Below are 16,044 nucleotides of genomic sequence, written 5' to 3'. Positions count from 1 at the left end.
CGTGTTACACCACAGCTGAGGAACCCTGAAAGCATTTCTTTCTGGATTTTATACCCTGGGCACCACTTGGCTCACTAAGTACAAACTTTGCAGGACATCCTGTTCTAGGAGGGACAAGAACAGAGCCTGAACGCTTCTGGCTAGTTCCTTCTTATCTCAGGATAATGCATTCTCAGAACATTTTACAATGGAATGGAAGGGGAGAGCTGGGTCAGCAAGGTCATCAGGGACCGGACCTCCTGCACTGTACTCTTCAGAAAAGTCACTGACATGCCTAGAGGTTTGGAGAACTGCAGCCAATGGCCTCATCAGAATCTCAGAAACTGATCTTCATGGATTTCCTAAACCTAGGATACTCTAGGGGTCAATTCTAGTCTTGGAACCAATCCACTCCCAGGACCCTTGAGCCCAGTAACTCAAGTCTAGCAGTTACTCCAATCTTTAGAGGCATAGATGCCTTCCCCAAAGTCTTATTCTCCTTGTTACAGAGTTGTTGCAAGCATAAGACAAAATAATGGACACAAAATTACTTTGCAAAAGATAAAATTCCAAACAAATATTTGGTGTTATTATTTGAAAATCAATATAAACCCACTAAACATAAAGAAAGAAAGAAGATTTTAAATTTCCCTCAGTCTCATCCAAACCCTTGCTTTTTGAAATTTTTTGGAAGATAGACTTACATTTAGATATTTAGCCTGAGCACAAAATGATTTGGTCACCAAGCAATTACAATTTTTTTCCCCTTCATTCCGTCTTTTCCACAACATTATGGTCAAAGAGGTCAAACTCTATAAGGGTTTGTATCATAAATCATTAGTTTTCGAGCTGTTCATTTAAAATGTACACAATTGAAACTTAATATTTTTTCCAGAAATCCAGGCAGCAGTGCCTTATAGGAGGATGTGTGAATGGAGATATGAACCTTGTGCCACTCCCTGTTTTAAAACATGTAGTGACCCTGAAGCACTAGCATGTAAATTTCTTCCACCGTAAGTAATATTACCAATAAATAAGCAAATTACAGTGCTGGCAGGTTCTGTCTCAGTGATTTTTTTTTTTTTTTTATTTAAAAACAGCCATTCTCAAGACAAATTTGTGTATGCTATATACTCATTCATGAATTTATTTCATTTTAATCAAGAATTAGTCATTGAGGGTCTGCTATGTGCCAGGAATCCTTGCCGTTAGGGATACAGTACTGAACAAAATAGGCAGAGTACCCGCCCTCGTGGAGCTTACATATTGTTGGGCTGAAGCAGGAAAAAAGCAAATAAAAATGTGAATATATAACATAACATATTGTTAGATGGCTATATGTGTTTTGGAGAAAAATAAAGGAAGGTAAGGGAAACAGAGAGCATAAGGCACGTGTGCGTGTGTTTGCTAACAACATCAGTGGGCAGGGAAGAACACACTTACAAGATGACATTTGGTCAGACATCTGAAGGAAACCAGGGAACTAGCTTACATGGATACCTGGGGAGGAGTCTTTCAATCTGAGAACGGTACAAAGGTCCTGGGGTGGGAATATGTTCAGTGTGTTTGAGGATCAGCAAGGAAGCCATTATGTGGAGCAAAGAGAACAAAATTGAGAGAAGCAGGAGACTGAGACCAGAGAATTATAGTGGTGGGCAAATCAAACATGGCTTTATAGTCTGTTGTAAGAACGTTGTCTTTTACTCTAAGACAGGAACCTTGGGTCTATTTTGGGCAGTAGAGTGACATGATCTGATTTACGTTTTAAAAGGTTTACTTTGGCTGTTGTGTTGAGAATGGACTGTAGGGGAGGGAAAAGAGAAGGACAGAACTGGTCAGTAATAAAGATAAGAGATGAAAGGGATTTGATTAGATTGGTAGTGCTGGAAGTGAACAGATTGTGGATACACTTTGAACTTAGGTCTGTAGGGGGTGCTGATGGATTAAATATCAGTTATGAGAGAAAAGGAGTTAAGTGCTCCAGTTTTTGCCCAGCAATTATGTGAAACATACGAATTTGCTATTTTTTGTAGTCAAAACTTGTCAAATATCAACAATTTCAAATAATTCAATTTAATAGAAGGACCAAGTTCCCATTTACTAAGATAAGGAATATGTTAGGAGGAACAGCCATAAAGTCAGGAGTTTGGTTTTGAAGATTTGAAATTCGAAATTGAAAAATGCTCATTTGATTTAGAAAGCTAGAGAACAGGAAGAGACAACATGGAGACAGAGTGTAATCAGCTATTTTTTTTTTTAAAGGAGTTTACTGTAAAGGAGAATAGAGAAACATCAATAGTAGGAGAGAATATTTTTAAAATAAACATTTTTTACGTTAAACATTTATGAGCTTCTCTTCTATGGCACTGTCACTACAAAAGATCCTGAGTACATGCATAAATAAGACCCAGCTCCTCTCTTAAGGGGCTCACAGTCTTTAGGAAGGAGACAGAAATAAAAAGAGATACTAATACAGTGAAAAGAGGTCTAGAGGAACAATAACAGCTACAACTAGCACACTTAAATATTTACAGTAGGACAAACTGTGCTAAGTAAGTGCTATACAATGGGCCATCTCATCATTCCCATTTTCAGCACCACGGTCAGCCAGTGAGCAAACCGGCCATCCCTATATGAGATCCGAACCCAGGGCCTTGGTGTTATCAGCACTGCACTCTTCCGAGTGAGCCACAGGCTGGCCCTATCATTCCCATTTTCAGAGGAGAAAAGCAACCGAGGCACAGAGAAGTCACACAATTTGCCCTAGGTCACACAGTGGAGCCAGAGTTGGGTCCACTATACCCTGTTGTGTATCAAGTGCTATGGGTACGGAGAGAAGAAAATGATATATAGCTGTTTATTTTCTTAATAATAAAAACAACCAATTTTTTTTTTCTGGACAGAAGTCTCCACCACTCACTCGGACCTCTCCCATTCACAAATCTGGTAGGCATCAGGAGGAGGGGACACAATAGTGGCCCCATGGTGAGGCTAAGCAATGGGAGGACATGTGGCAAAGGAAGGAGAACAGAGGGCATAGCTGGCACTCTGGAGGGAACTCGGCGTTTGGCTAGTTTATTACTTCTTGTGGTGTAGCCAGTCTCTGAGGTGGTTGGACCCAGAGCCTCAGTTCTTCAGTTTAATGGTCTATATCTGCCCCTAGGTTTCTCTTTCAGTATGGTTGTGATGCAGAGCAGAAACTCAGAGTGAAACTTTGCCCCTGCCAAACTCTCTCTCATCTCTACCTTCATTTCTGTCTCTCGTCTCCTTCCCCTGTGCTGACACTCCTGTTGTACTTGCAGTCCTGTGGGGAGACTCAAGTACAAAGCTAGGGCTTTAACATGCCCCTGTGCCCTCCTTCCAAGTCCCCAACAGAGCCACCACTCCTGTTCTAGATAATTGCAGTATCTGGCACATAGCAAGTGTTAAAAATAAAAATATCTAGTGAAAATGAGACTTTTTATGAGAAAAGAAGCCAAGTAACATACCACAGAGCACATATGTAAATGTAATTATTTCTATTATGTAATGTACTCATTATAAGAACCATTCTGCATCTGATGCATTATATTTCTCACTTAGAAGTTGAGTAGATTACCAGTTGTAAGAAAAATAAAGGGAAAACTGCTATGTGTGACTATGAAGGCATTTTTAAGGAATAAGTTAATGGGTTTTATAAAGTATTTTAAGAGGATTGCTGTGATTTTGACTTGCATAAAACAATTGCAAAATAGTTGAGTTGCACAAAAATTGGTGTTGACTTAATTTAATGATAACCAATTGGCCCTAGTCTTTTAAGCGATCTAGTTACTTTAACTTTTCTTTTTTTCTCCTGCTTGACAAAGTTCAGAGTGGAATAGGAATATCATGTACCAGCTAAAGTTTTATTATTCAACTTTGTTTTATGAAATAAACAATTGGTCATATAAGCTAAACTGTTTATGTCAAAAAAAAAATCATTTGTGAAGGAGATATCCAAGAGATGACTAAATGTGTCTCCTGTTAAAGGGAAACATTAGCTTTCCTTGGTTTTTAAAGGCTGGATTAGAGGCTGGATTTGCCTTCCTGAGCAAGTGCCCTCTAATGGCAACACTTACCCCTAGTGTCAAGTTAGTTCATTTCCATACTGAATATAAAGATGCCCTGAGTATTTCTTGTTTAAATTCTTTACTTTACAGATAAGGCAATTGGAAATGTTTTAAAAATATTAAAAATATAATTACAACCTGTTAGTATATTCTAGTGGCAGATAAGAAAGCCTTTTAATAACAATATTTGCATTAATTCCCTGTAGTATGTATGAATCTAATAATTAGACTTGGTTGTACATGAAGATCTACATTTATTTCCTTTGAATCAGAATAAATTGGACTCTAAGCCCCAACTGGACAAGAGGAAAAGATGTAATCTTAGTCATTATTTTGCCTTCATTTCTTTAGAAGAAATGTGTTCCAATGGTCCTTCCTGTCTTTGGCCCGCAATGCCTAAGCCCACGACCTCTTGAAATTTGACTCTTGCTTTGCTTCTGTGCTCCATGCGAGGGCTGGGGATCCTTACTGAGGCCAGATGTGTTGGGGCTTGAGGGCAGGTCTCCTCAAGCTCATATACTACCATATCCTCCCAGGGCACTGCCACAGAATATATTTTAGTTGCATATGTTAAATGCAGCTCTTTTATTTTATTTTGTTTTTTAAAAAATTTTTTTCATTTTGATTTTTTTCCATGTAAAGGGTTGAAGGATGCTTGCCCTACTGCCCTAAAAATATGATCCTTGATGAGTTCACCCTCAAGTGTGTTTACCCAGCAGACTGTAAGTGTGAACTTTTACTTATCTGAAAAGTAAAACACTGGAATATTTGTTCTTTGTTTGGCAAGTGGTTGTAAACAGAAGTTTTAGACAGACAACAAACTCTGTTCAGATTCTTCATTTTTCTTTCTGTAGTTATTTTTGTTGTTGTACCTAATTACTATCTGAATCATGTAAATCTGTCCTCTAACATCCCTCCTGTGTTTTCTCTTTGAATTGTGTAGGTCTCCCTATAAGCAAATACAGATTAAGGAAGAGAATCTTTGTTTCTTTGCAGGCATACCTGTGATCCCCACAGAACCAGCATTAATACCACCAGGTAAGCCGTCTGTACCCATGTTTACAGGTATTATTACAATTTTAGACATTAAAATTAGAATTATATAATTTAAGTCTTGGCACACTTATTATAGCTGCTGGTATTAGTACTACCCCATGGACTAGAAAACCCAGCAGTCACTTTTGCCTCATTAAGGAGCCATTCACTGGTGCAGCCTGCCACATTTTCTGAATGCCTTTCTGCATTTGGTCTGTCTCTTTCTCTATTTCAGTTAATATAGATTATTAGGAATTCCCTTGCATCTAAAACCTAAAACCTAAATGTAGAATTTAGGTTTTACTAAACCTTGCTCAAATTTTCACAGTGAGTGAGTTGGCTCTAATGAGATGTAGATGTAAATCAAGGTTTCCTTCAGTGCCTCCACTTCTATTTTTGTGCTCTGCCCCAGTCTCTGGAGGAGGCATTCTGGGCTCCTATCCTCACTTCCCCTCCTCACTAGGAAACTCGCCTCAGGACAGGATTTAATAAATCTACTCACAGTTAAGCTTGGCAAATTTAAGGTATTATTTCTTCAGTGATTATAATTTAGAAAAGTTCAAGTTCAGGTATTTATCCTCTCAATTTATTTGACAAGCTTTAATTGAGTATCGACTGTGCCAGGCCCTGTCCTGGCACTCAGTGGGTATGGGGGACATGGTAAACATGTCACAGCCCCTACCTTAAACCAGCTGATAGTCCATAGGCTACTATCATATTGCAATAGGGGTAAAAGTGGGGAGCATGCAGGAGGGGTGTTATGCTTACTTTGGCGGTGTGGTCTCAGAAGGGTAACAGAAGGTAGCGATTGGGTTGGCCAAGAGAGAGAGGAAGTGTGCTCTGGCTAAAAGGAACAGTGTGTGCAGAGGTCTGGAAGTGACAGAAAACATATCACCTGAAGGGACTTTAAGCAGGTCAGTGCATCTTGAACATGCAGTGTGAGGGAATTGTGCCAAGAGATGGGATGGAAGAGATTAGCAGGGGCAGATCACAAAGGGTCTGTGGCAAGAAATCAGGATTTTTCATTTTAAGGCAATGGTGAGTCATTGAAGGGTTTTAGGGTGTCTTAATAATAGCTTCGCTACAACCATCACTAGTACCACTATATTTTTATTCGTTAAATAAAAATATACCACTTAGTGAGTATTTATTATATGCCAGACATTGAATTAAGTACTTGGCATACATATAATTCTTATAAGAGCTTTATGAGAGAGTGTTATCAACCTTGTAGAGAAGAGAAATCACTCTACTGTTGTGAAATGTTGAGCATCGGTTACTTTAGTATGGTAAAAGCATGTTTTGGGAGGGGCTGGATGTACTTTCCTTATATCATTTAATCTATGGAGGGAATAAATCTATGAAATAAGACTGCATATCCTAGAATCTGGGGTATATACTGTTAATTCTTCTAAGAACTGCTATCCACTTTGAGTTCTCTAATATCAAAATCAATATTCAACATATATCTCAAATGCCTAAGAATATTTAAACCACCACAATTCCTATGTAGGGGATATGGATTATATTCCATGACCCTCAGTGGAAAGAAAAGTAAAGCTGTTTCTACTTACAGATGACATGGTCTTATATAGATTATCCTAAGGAATCAATTAAAACCTATTAGCAATAATAGACAAGTTCAGTAAAGTTGCAGAATACGAGATCCAGATACAAAAATCAATTGTATCTCTATACAGTAGCAATGAACAATCTGCAAATGACATGAAAAAAAATTCCATTTATAGTAGCACCAAAAAAGAATAAAATACTTAATACATTTAGCAAAATAAGTGTAATATTTGTACAATGAAAGCTACAAAACGTTATTGAATGAATTAAGAAGCTCAAAAAAATGGGAAGAAATTAGTGTTCATGGATTGGAAGAGTTAATATTGTTAAGATAGCAGTATTCCCAAACTTGATTTACAATACAGTATAATTCCTGTCAAAATTCCAGCTACTTCTTTGCAGAAATTGACAAGCTAATCCTGAATTAGTATGGAAAAACAAGGAATCTAGAATAGCCAAAACAACCTTAAAAAAGAAAAACAAAGTTGTAGGACTCACGCTTCTCAATTTCAAAACTTACTACAAAGCTATAGTCATCAAAACATCTTGACTGTTCTAATTCTAGACTGAGATGATGCTTATAACCCTTTGATGATTTTTAAAAATATGGACTCCTTGGATGTTGAGGCCACGCAACCTCCCAGTCATTAGAATTTTCCATGAGTTTGTGCTTGTACTGGACTAGAATTTTGTCTCCTCTTCCTTTGCCTAAAAGTTTATGGTGATGGAAATGAAGATATTAGGTCTGTATTAAATATCACATTCTCTAGACGACGCAACATCTAATATATCATGAGAATTGATCATAGGACCAAGGAATGGGAATTTTTGTTTTACTTTACCTGTTCTGCAAGTTAGAAACTATAAAATAAGTATAAAAATGGGGTTGTTTATAGAATTTATTTAACTAAAAAAGTCCAAGTTTTCTCTTATATCATTGTAGTAGGCTGAATAATGGCCAAAGATGTCGACGCTTTATTCCCCAGAATTTGTGAATATGTGACCTTACATGGTGCTGGGACTTTACACACATGGCTAAATTAAGATGTTGACTAGTTTATGCTTGGATCTGGAGATGGGGAAATTATCCTGGATTATCCATATCAGCTCAATGTAATCATAAGCATCCTTGTAAGAGGGAGGCAGGAGGGTCAGAGTCAGAGAAGGAAATGTGACAACAAAATCAGAAGAGAGAAAAAGGGAGAGAGAGAGAGATTAATTTGAAAATATGTTGTGGTTTTGAAGATGAAGGAAGGGACCATGAGCCAAGGAATCCAGGCAGGCCACAGAAATTGGAAGAGGCTAGGAAAGAGATTCTCTCTTAGGCCCTTTAGAAGGAATACAGCCCTACCAATACCTTGATTTTAGGACTTTAAAAAATTAATTATTATCATTATTATTATTATTATTGTCTTTTTCGTGACCGGTACTCAGTCAGTGAGTGCACCGGCCATTCCTTTATAGGATCCGAACCCACGGCAGGAGCGTCGCTGCGCTCCCAGCACCACACTCTCCCGAGGGCGCCACGGGCTCGGCCCAAAATTAATTATTTTTTAACTGACAAATAAAAATTATATATATTTGTTGTGTACAACATATTGTTTTGAAATATGTATACCTTGTGGAATGGCTAAATCAAATTCCAGATCTGCAAGATAATAAATTGGCATTGTTTTAAGCCATTAAGTTTGTGGCAATTTGTAACAGAAGCAATAGGAAACTAATGTAGTCCTAACACTATCAAGGATGAAAACTGCAATTATGGCTAAGGAAAATTTTAGCCATTCATCTTGGCTTTTCTGTAAGTCCTTCAGACTGAATATTTTAGAAATACCTCTAGTACCAACAAAAGGCTTTAGGAAATGCCTTACCAATGTGTTTGCCAATCACATCTTCCTCTTCCATGGGTCACCCCTTCAAGTCACCCACTAACTGGGGTCTCCTTGTAGACCACAGCATCATTTATTCTGCTTGCAAGCAGCACATTCTAGAGATTCACCATGGAAAAGAGATCATCCTCTCCACTTATTTTTAAAATGCAACAAAATTTGTAACTCCTGAGGAATCTTTGGTGATACCATTGGTATTTTTACCTGACCAGACAACTGTATTGACACCATCAAGATAGTGAAGGTGTATATAGAATGATGATTAAAAGTCAGGGATCTGGAGTCAGAATTCCTGAGTTCAGGTTCTGCTTCTGCCACTTATCAACCTTACTTCTTTTCAGTTTAGTTTCCTTGTTTGTAAAATGACAACAGTATTATTATCCACTTCATAGGATTCTTGTGAGGAATAAATAAAATAACCTACGTAAAATTTCTTAGCACAGTTTCTGTCACATAGAGATTCCATACATGCTAGCCACCATTCCACTAACGGGGATTAATCTTCATTTCTAGCAGGTCCTGAAATGATTACTCCATTAGACATCACTGTGTTTGACATGCTAACACCAACGACAGGTTTGGAATGTGAGGTATGACTGGGTAATCTCTTCCAGCTATTTGCCATTTCCTTTTTTTTTTTTTTTTTTTGGTGGCTGGCTGGTATGGGATCTGAACGCATGACCTTGATGTTATGAGCACCGTACTCTAACCAACTGAGCTAACTGGCCAGCCTATTTGTCATTTCCCTATAGCATCTGCTCAAGTTTCTGCATTCTATACAGATGTTATTAAAATTCTTTTGGTTTGCTCTCTAGTTTATCTTTGCTAAAAGGTATTGACAGATATGCACTGCATTTTGACAGTTGTGTTTTCTTAACTGATTCAGATATTTATTATTAATTAGCTTCTGGTCACACTATGAAAAAGAAATGAAATTTAAATAAGGTCTTAGCTATGATTCCTTAATAGAGAGTTATATAGTGTAGGCTTCTCTGTAAATCAGATATTCATAAAATATTTATTAAGCAGCTACTCTATGCCAGGCTCTGTGCAAAATGATAAAGATACATTGGTAAGCAAAAAAGATAGTCACTGGCCTCTAGAGCTAGTAGCTCTCTTAGCTGAGACTTCAGCAGATATCTTCTTACTTCAAATATGCCACTTGTTCAGATAAACCAATTATTTATTCAACCAGCACAATTTCTAGCCAGGCATTATTTGAGTGCCATGGATAAAACATAGAAGCAGGTAAAAATATCTTTCTTTATGGAGTTTATATCCTATTGGAGTTTCTAAGACAGCCAATACGCAAAATAAATGGCTAAGTTATATAGAATGTTAGAAGGTGCAGCTCAGGAGAAAAATAAAACTATTTTCAATAAGATGGGCAGAAAATCTTCACTGATAAGGTGACTTTAGAGCAAAATATCTGAAGAAATTGAGAGAATAAACAATGCAGAGGACCAAGATGACAGTTTCAGGCAGAAGGACCAGCAAATACAAAGGCGCTGAGGGGAGAATATACCTAACATATTAATAGAATTAACGAATAACAAGGGGACCATTAAATAAGGGAGGACTAAGACAATGGAAAATAAAGTAGATTATATAAAGCCTTGTAGACCATTATTAAAGGCTGTGGCTATTGTTTTAAATGACACAAGAAGACACTACTTTTGAGCCAAGGAATTACATGATCTGATTTGTTTCAGGATTATTTTGGCTGCTATGTTGCAAGGAGGGTATAAGGAGACAATAGGGTATTGTAGGAATATAGGCAAGAGATCACTGTGGCCTGGGCCAGGTGATAGCAATGGAGATGGTGAGAAATGCCTGGATCCTCGATATATTTTAAAGGAAGAGGCCGCGAATTAGGTGAGGGATTAGATGTGGGGTGTGAGTGAAAGAGAAGCATCAAGGATTCTAAGATTTTTGACTTGAGCAACTGAAGGACTGGTGTTAGCCAGGAAGGGGAAATCCTGAGAAGTGAAGGCCTGAGGTCAGTGCAATCTCAAATTCAGTTTTGCCTCAAGTAAAGTTTGAGATTTCTTATAGACATCAAAAAGCTGTGGATATACAGATCTGGTGGACATACATGGCGTATAGGTCAGAGGTCAAACTAAGATAACATTTTGGGAATTCTCAGTGGATAAATGATGTTTAAAGTTATGAGACTGCACTCCAAAGGGAGAGAGTGCAGATAGAGAAGAAAAGAGGCCACCACAGCTTCAATTGATTGAGAGAAGATGACAAACATGCAGAGAATGGCAAGCAGTGAAACAGAAAATGTAGGAGATTGTAGGCGATCCGCAATCTAAGGAAAGAAAGTCTCTGAAGGAGATAAGAGTGATAACCTACATGTGAATGGGTCACCTAAAATGATGTGTGAGGAGTGGTCATTGGATTTGGCAACGTACAGTTCATTGGCGACCTTGTTCAAAATAGTTTCAGTAGAGTGAAATGTATAAAATCTTTTAGGCAGTTTAGATGCTGTGAGAGCTTTAGTTCTCTTCTAATTGCTTTTATTTTTCTGATTAAATAGAAAGCAAGGTAAATACCTGACAGTTGGTACAACTTCTGCACAAAAATTTTGGAAAATTGGGCCTACCATATGCTTTTAACTTTAGAAGTACTCACTTAATAGTCTCACTATTTAGAAAGTTATTTAACTCTTCTTACCCCTGTTTTTCTTTCTTTTTTAAAAAATCATGTATAACATTGGAATGGTGGAAACTGACCCTAAATATTTAGAGAGAAGTAAATTAAATAAGATATTTTATTAGAGTATGACACATAATAGGTGGTAAATAGTTAACTTTTCTTTCTAAATCCTGAGATGCAGTATAGAGTAATGGTCAAGAGCGCAGATTCCTGAATAACAATGCCTGAGCATAAATTCTGACCCTACTACCTTCTAGCTATGGGACCTTGGGCAAGTTTCTTTAACTTTCATCTTGATTTCTTCACCTGTCAAATAGGAAAAATAACTGTACCTATGTCAGAGAGTTATGGGAATGAAATGGGTTAATTAGAACAATGTCTGGTTTATCATTGCTATAATTACTATTATAACAAATAGAATGTGATTTATAAACTTTGAAAAATCAACCACTTATTTATTTCTTATATGTTTACCTAGATGTTTTGAGCTTCATATAAAAATTAATTTATAATGATACTATCCAGGTGCTGTCAAACTGATGTTGCATGTGAATTTTTCATGAAATATTTTGCTAGTATTAAGTTTTAATTTTTTAAACTGACCTTAACAGAAGTTATATTCATATACTAGCTTTATACAATGTAGTTTGGAATGTTAGCTGCCACTGTATGTTTGCAGAACACTGTTCGAGAGAATTTAGGAGAGGACTGTTTTGTTCAGATATCTGAGTATATGGGCAATTCTAATATCAAATTAGTATTAAAGTAGAGCTTAAATTAAATGCATATTGAGTATTGTAGAGAGGATACACCAACAAAAAGTTGTAGTAAAATTCTAATTCTTTATCTTTCAAAAGTTTTTGTATTTAGGAAATGTACAATATAAACAATGTGAATGTGAAATTAAAAAATCAATTGAAAACATTAGTTAAAAATGGGGAAAACCCAACAATTTTGTTTTTTCATTAACAGCCTCAGAAATTTGATCCTGTTTATAACTGTAGCCAATATATATGCCTTAATATGGAATGGAAACTGTACAACTGGTCTCTTAATTGCCCGAAGGATTTGGAAATGCCTGACTGTGGTTTCCGGGGAAGGCCGGTTCAAGTGAACAGCGATGTCTGCTGCCCTGAGTGGGAATGTCCTTGTAAGTCTGCATTTCTTATGTGATGATCAGTTTTTTAATCAAGGGAGATTGTCATCTTTTCAACCTATGACCTCATCAAGCTAAAGTTATTCTTTTTGAGCTTTCTTCATTTTATTTACAATTTTGATTCACAGTATGGAACTTTTAGAGTTGCTTCATGTTAAACATAACAAGGCTAATTTAAAAGATTTTTTTTTTTATTAAAGAGCAGTTATTACTAAAAATACAAATAGTTAATAGACTAAATCCACTCTCCACCATTTTATTTCTTAGGTCGGTGTTCCATGCTGTCAGAACTGAGCATTATTACGTTTGATGGAAACAATGCAGCGTTATATAGCATGGCTTCTTATATCTTATTAAGAATTCCTGGGGAAATTATAGTTGCTCATATTGAAAAATGTTCCATGAATCAGGTAGGCCATAATCCATTTTTGTAGTCTTTTCTTCATGAATCTATAGCTGACATATACTACAACATCAGGGATTCTAAGAAAGTGAGTAAGAACTCACTGAGATTAACCTTATGATGCTTAAACCAAAAAATGTTTTCATGTGAATGTATTTAGAGGCTGTAATATGAATCCAAATAAGGTATTAAAAAGTTAGGTAATGCATTTCTTTTAAAAGTGATTCTTTCTTTATACTTTTTTTTCAGAATGAAAACTCATTTAAAAAGCTAGTGAGTATTTGCAAAGTGTTTCCTAAATTCATTCTGTTTATCACTAAAATTAGGTTTAACTCCATAAAGTTTTAATTTGTTTTCAAATTAAGGCTTCCTCTGGAAGAATCTCTGGACTTTGTTTTAAGAAGTTAAATGTGACAACATCTATAAATAAAATATTTATTAATCGAGTATCAAGGAAGGTAAGAACAAAGAGCTTTTTTATCTTCACATTAGATGAAAGTAAGAAATGATGTAAACAACTATTTCCGAAAAGAGAGAATATAAAACTAATCAGTGGAGTTTTATTGCTATATGTCTAGTCATTCTTTTCATAAACAGTCTAAAAATGTGTTTCTTAACATTATATTTCTCCCTCTATAATGTGCCAAATATTTGCCAGCTGTTGCAAATATTTCTCCCCTGTGAGGTTAACTGTAAAGGCCACGTCAAAAACATGCTAATGCCCTTTCTGATAATGTGAGTGGCTGAGCTTCTTTGTGTTAGAGTTAATGCTTGTGTTCCACATCAGACAAAATGGAAATGACGTGAAGAAGACGGATCATAATGTTGAAAAGGTAGTAGCCAAGGATACCACAGTGAAGATGCACTAAAAGGAGAACAGAAGAAAGGACTAGTTTTGAAGTGTTGACACCATTAATTTTTCAGTGAATAAGTGATAGTTAAAATAAGAAAAAATAAAGACACATTTAACTTCATTGAAATAAAGTGAAAAAGATCAATGCATTATAAAAAATTTTTTTAAAGGAGCCATTTATTTCTAAAGAAAAACCCTTATCCCAAGGAACATATGTTTACCAAATAGGAGAGAGTTTTGAGCTAGGTGCCTCACTTCGGCCTAAATGGTTCTCTCTAAAATATAAGAAAAAGGTGTAAAGATTTTATCTAAAATGGCTGAGGTGTTATATGCTTTCTGGAAATAATTCTATCTGTTAGCACATAGGTCCATAGATTCTAGACTGGAAATTATATTGAAATGATCCTAAAATATAATAAGGTTTAAAAAATTTTAATTAAGTAAAACTTAAAATATATGAGTAAGGTACTTTTTTGGATGATAGCATTTGTATGTACCTTTGATTTTGATGAGGTTGATGTGTTACCGGGTTGGGAAATAAACTCAAACCTGATCTGTGCCATTATTTTGATCATCTGGGCAGAAGGGCTTTTTTTTTTGACTCAGGTAAACTTGTCTCTAGTCATTCACTGGTTGTGTATTTAGCTAATAATTAATCATTTAAAAAATTATTTAGTGAGAGTGTACATGATAAAGCAACACAGGTCCTAATCTCAAGTAACTCGTAGTTGTGTGAGGTTTGCATAAATGTAATTATCTGCTGATTAGAAAGCATGAGGAGGCAGTGATAGAATTATGACTAAGACATCATGGAAACAGAGGGAAGGTTACTTAATGCAGTTTATAGGAGGGTCAAATAGAGCTTTTTGGAGGCACCAAAACCTAAGGTAAATCTTAAAAAATGAGTAGAAAGAAGAAGAAGAAGGATGATTTAGCCTGAGGGTGGCAGCTAAGCAAGATATAAGGATAAGAAATGGGATGGTTGGTGAGGCATAACTCTGAGAAATTTACTGCTCATTGCAGCTCATAGTTCCACGTCATTACCATTTTTTAAAACACCATTTTCCAAAGTGTAATCCTTGGACTGCCTACATTGTTATTACCAAAGAGTACATGCTAAAAATATAGTCTAGAATCCAATCCAAACCTAAAAAGTAGAATCTCTGCGAATCTTGATCTTTATCAAGCTTGACAGATGATTGTTATGAACATTACAATTAAACAAATACTGATTTGAAGATAAAAAAAAAAAAGCGAGATTAAAGAAAACATCTGAGAACAACTTAAATTTGCCTTAAATTCATATTACATGATAATGGTTTAATCGACATGTATTGAGTATTGAGGGAAACAGACATAAAAGCATGAATAACATAGAAGAAAGTTAAGTTTTGAGGAAAATAAAAGGCAGTGAGGTTAGGGCAAATACTGGCTATAGCAAGGCAAAGCAAAGGAACAATAAAAGAGCTTCAAGGTTATGAGAAGCTGTGGCAGCAACAAAGAAATCAATTTTAGAAATTTGGAAAATAGTTCATATTAAATCAGAAATAGAATACTCCTTGTTATCCTAAGTTTAATGAGTGTGTATTTAAATAAATATTTTTCTAACAGGTATTTTTATGTTATTTTAGGTAAAGGTGGATTCTGTTATTGTACCTTTGCCTTTTTCAAATCAAGAACTGTCCATAGAGGATTCTGGTTCAATGTATATGATCACTACTCCAGCTGGACTAATCATAAAGTGGGCTCATCTTACAGGAATCATAGATATTCATTTTGGCTCCCGATTTAACTTATCATCCTACACAGAAGGACTTTGCGGTGAGCACTGCTCTTCAAATCTTGATTTCTTCCAACATTTTTCTTTCCTGTCCACATTATACAATTTTGGATCCTGTTGTCCCGCTTTTCAAACTTCAGATGTGATATTAACTTTCAGTTCCCATGTAAATGCTAAAGGAAGCAATGGCTTTAGATAAATGGGCTAAGAAGCAAGAAATAGTTTAATTTGGGCATTTTATGAAAATGTATGCTTATCATTATTACTATGACGCTGTATTTCTACTAGATTGTCTTTACAGAGCATTACTGAAGTGTCAGGCATTATTTTATATATTTTAACTCAATTCTAACATACACTAAGGAGTAGTAGGTACCAGTGTTATCTCAATTTAAGTGATTAGAACGAAGCATAGAAAGGTTAAAGCCTTAAATATCTTTGTTTCTTCTTTATTTAAGATTTGAAGGTAGGGAAAACTTACCTGTGTAAGTCATTTTGAAAGGAATACAATGTTCTGAATATTTGTCCCAGTTTTACTATAAAGTGCAAAGCTTAGATATACATTCACACCTAGGTTTACTATTGCTATATGTTACATAGATATATAAAGAGTTAAAAGGCAAAGGAA

General features: G+C 35.9%; 1 protein-coding gene across 2 annotated transcripts in view; it reads left to right on the top strand.

Annotated features, from left to right (window-relative positions):
• OTOGL (otogelin like) overlaps positions 1 to 16,044 on the top strand; it is a 153,227-nt gene that overhangs the window by 106,707 nt on the left and 30,476 nt on the right. For both annotated transcript variants that reach the window (XM_063075783.1, XM_063075782.1), the window contains 9 exons: positions 875 to 992; positions 4,710 to 4,789; positions 5,064 to 5,132; positions 9,080 to 9,153; positions 12,197 to 12,374; positions 12,648 to 12,790; positions 13,033 to 13,056; positions 13,149 to 13,241; positions 15,268 to 15,457. In XM_063075783.1, coding sequence (XP_062931853.1) covers positions 875 to 992; positions 4,710 to 4,789; positions 5,064 to 5,132; positions 9,080 to 9,153; positions 12,197 to 12,374; positions 12,648 to 12,790; positions 13,033 to 13,056; positions 13,149 to 13,241; positions 15,268 to 15,457 — 969 coding nt within the window. The remainder of the gene's footprint in view (positions 1 to 874; positions 993 to 4,709; positions 4,790 to 5,063; positions 5,133 to 9,079; positions 9,154 to 12,196; positions 12,375 to 12,647; positions 12,791 to 13,032; positions 13,057 to 13,148; positions 13,242 to 15,267; positions 15,458 to 16,044) is intronic.

Source organism: Cynocephalus volans, chromosome 12 (assembly GCF_027409185.1).
Source record: "Cynocephalus volans isolate mCynVol1 chromosome 12, mCynVol1.pri, whole genome shotgun sequence".
NCBI classification, from domain to species: Eukaryota; Metazoa; Chordata; class Mammalia; order Dermoptera; family Cynocephalidae; genus Cynocephalus; species Cynocephalus volans.
Note: the sequence above shows the minus strand (reverse complement) of the source record. Positions and strands in the feature narration are given on the sequence as shown.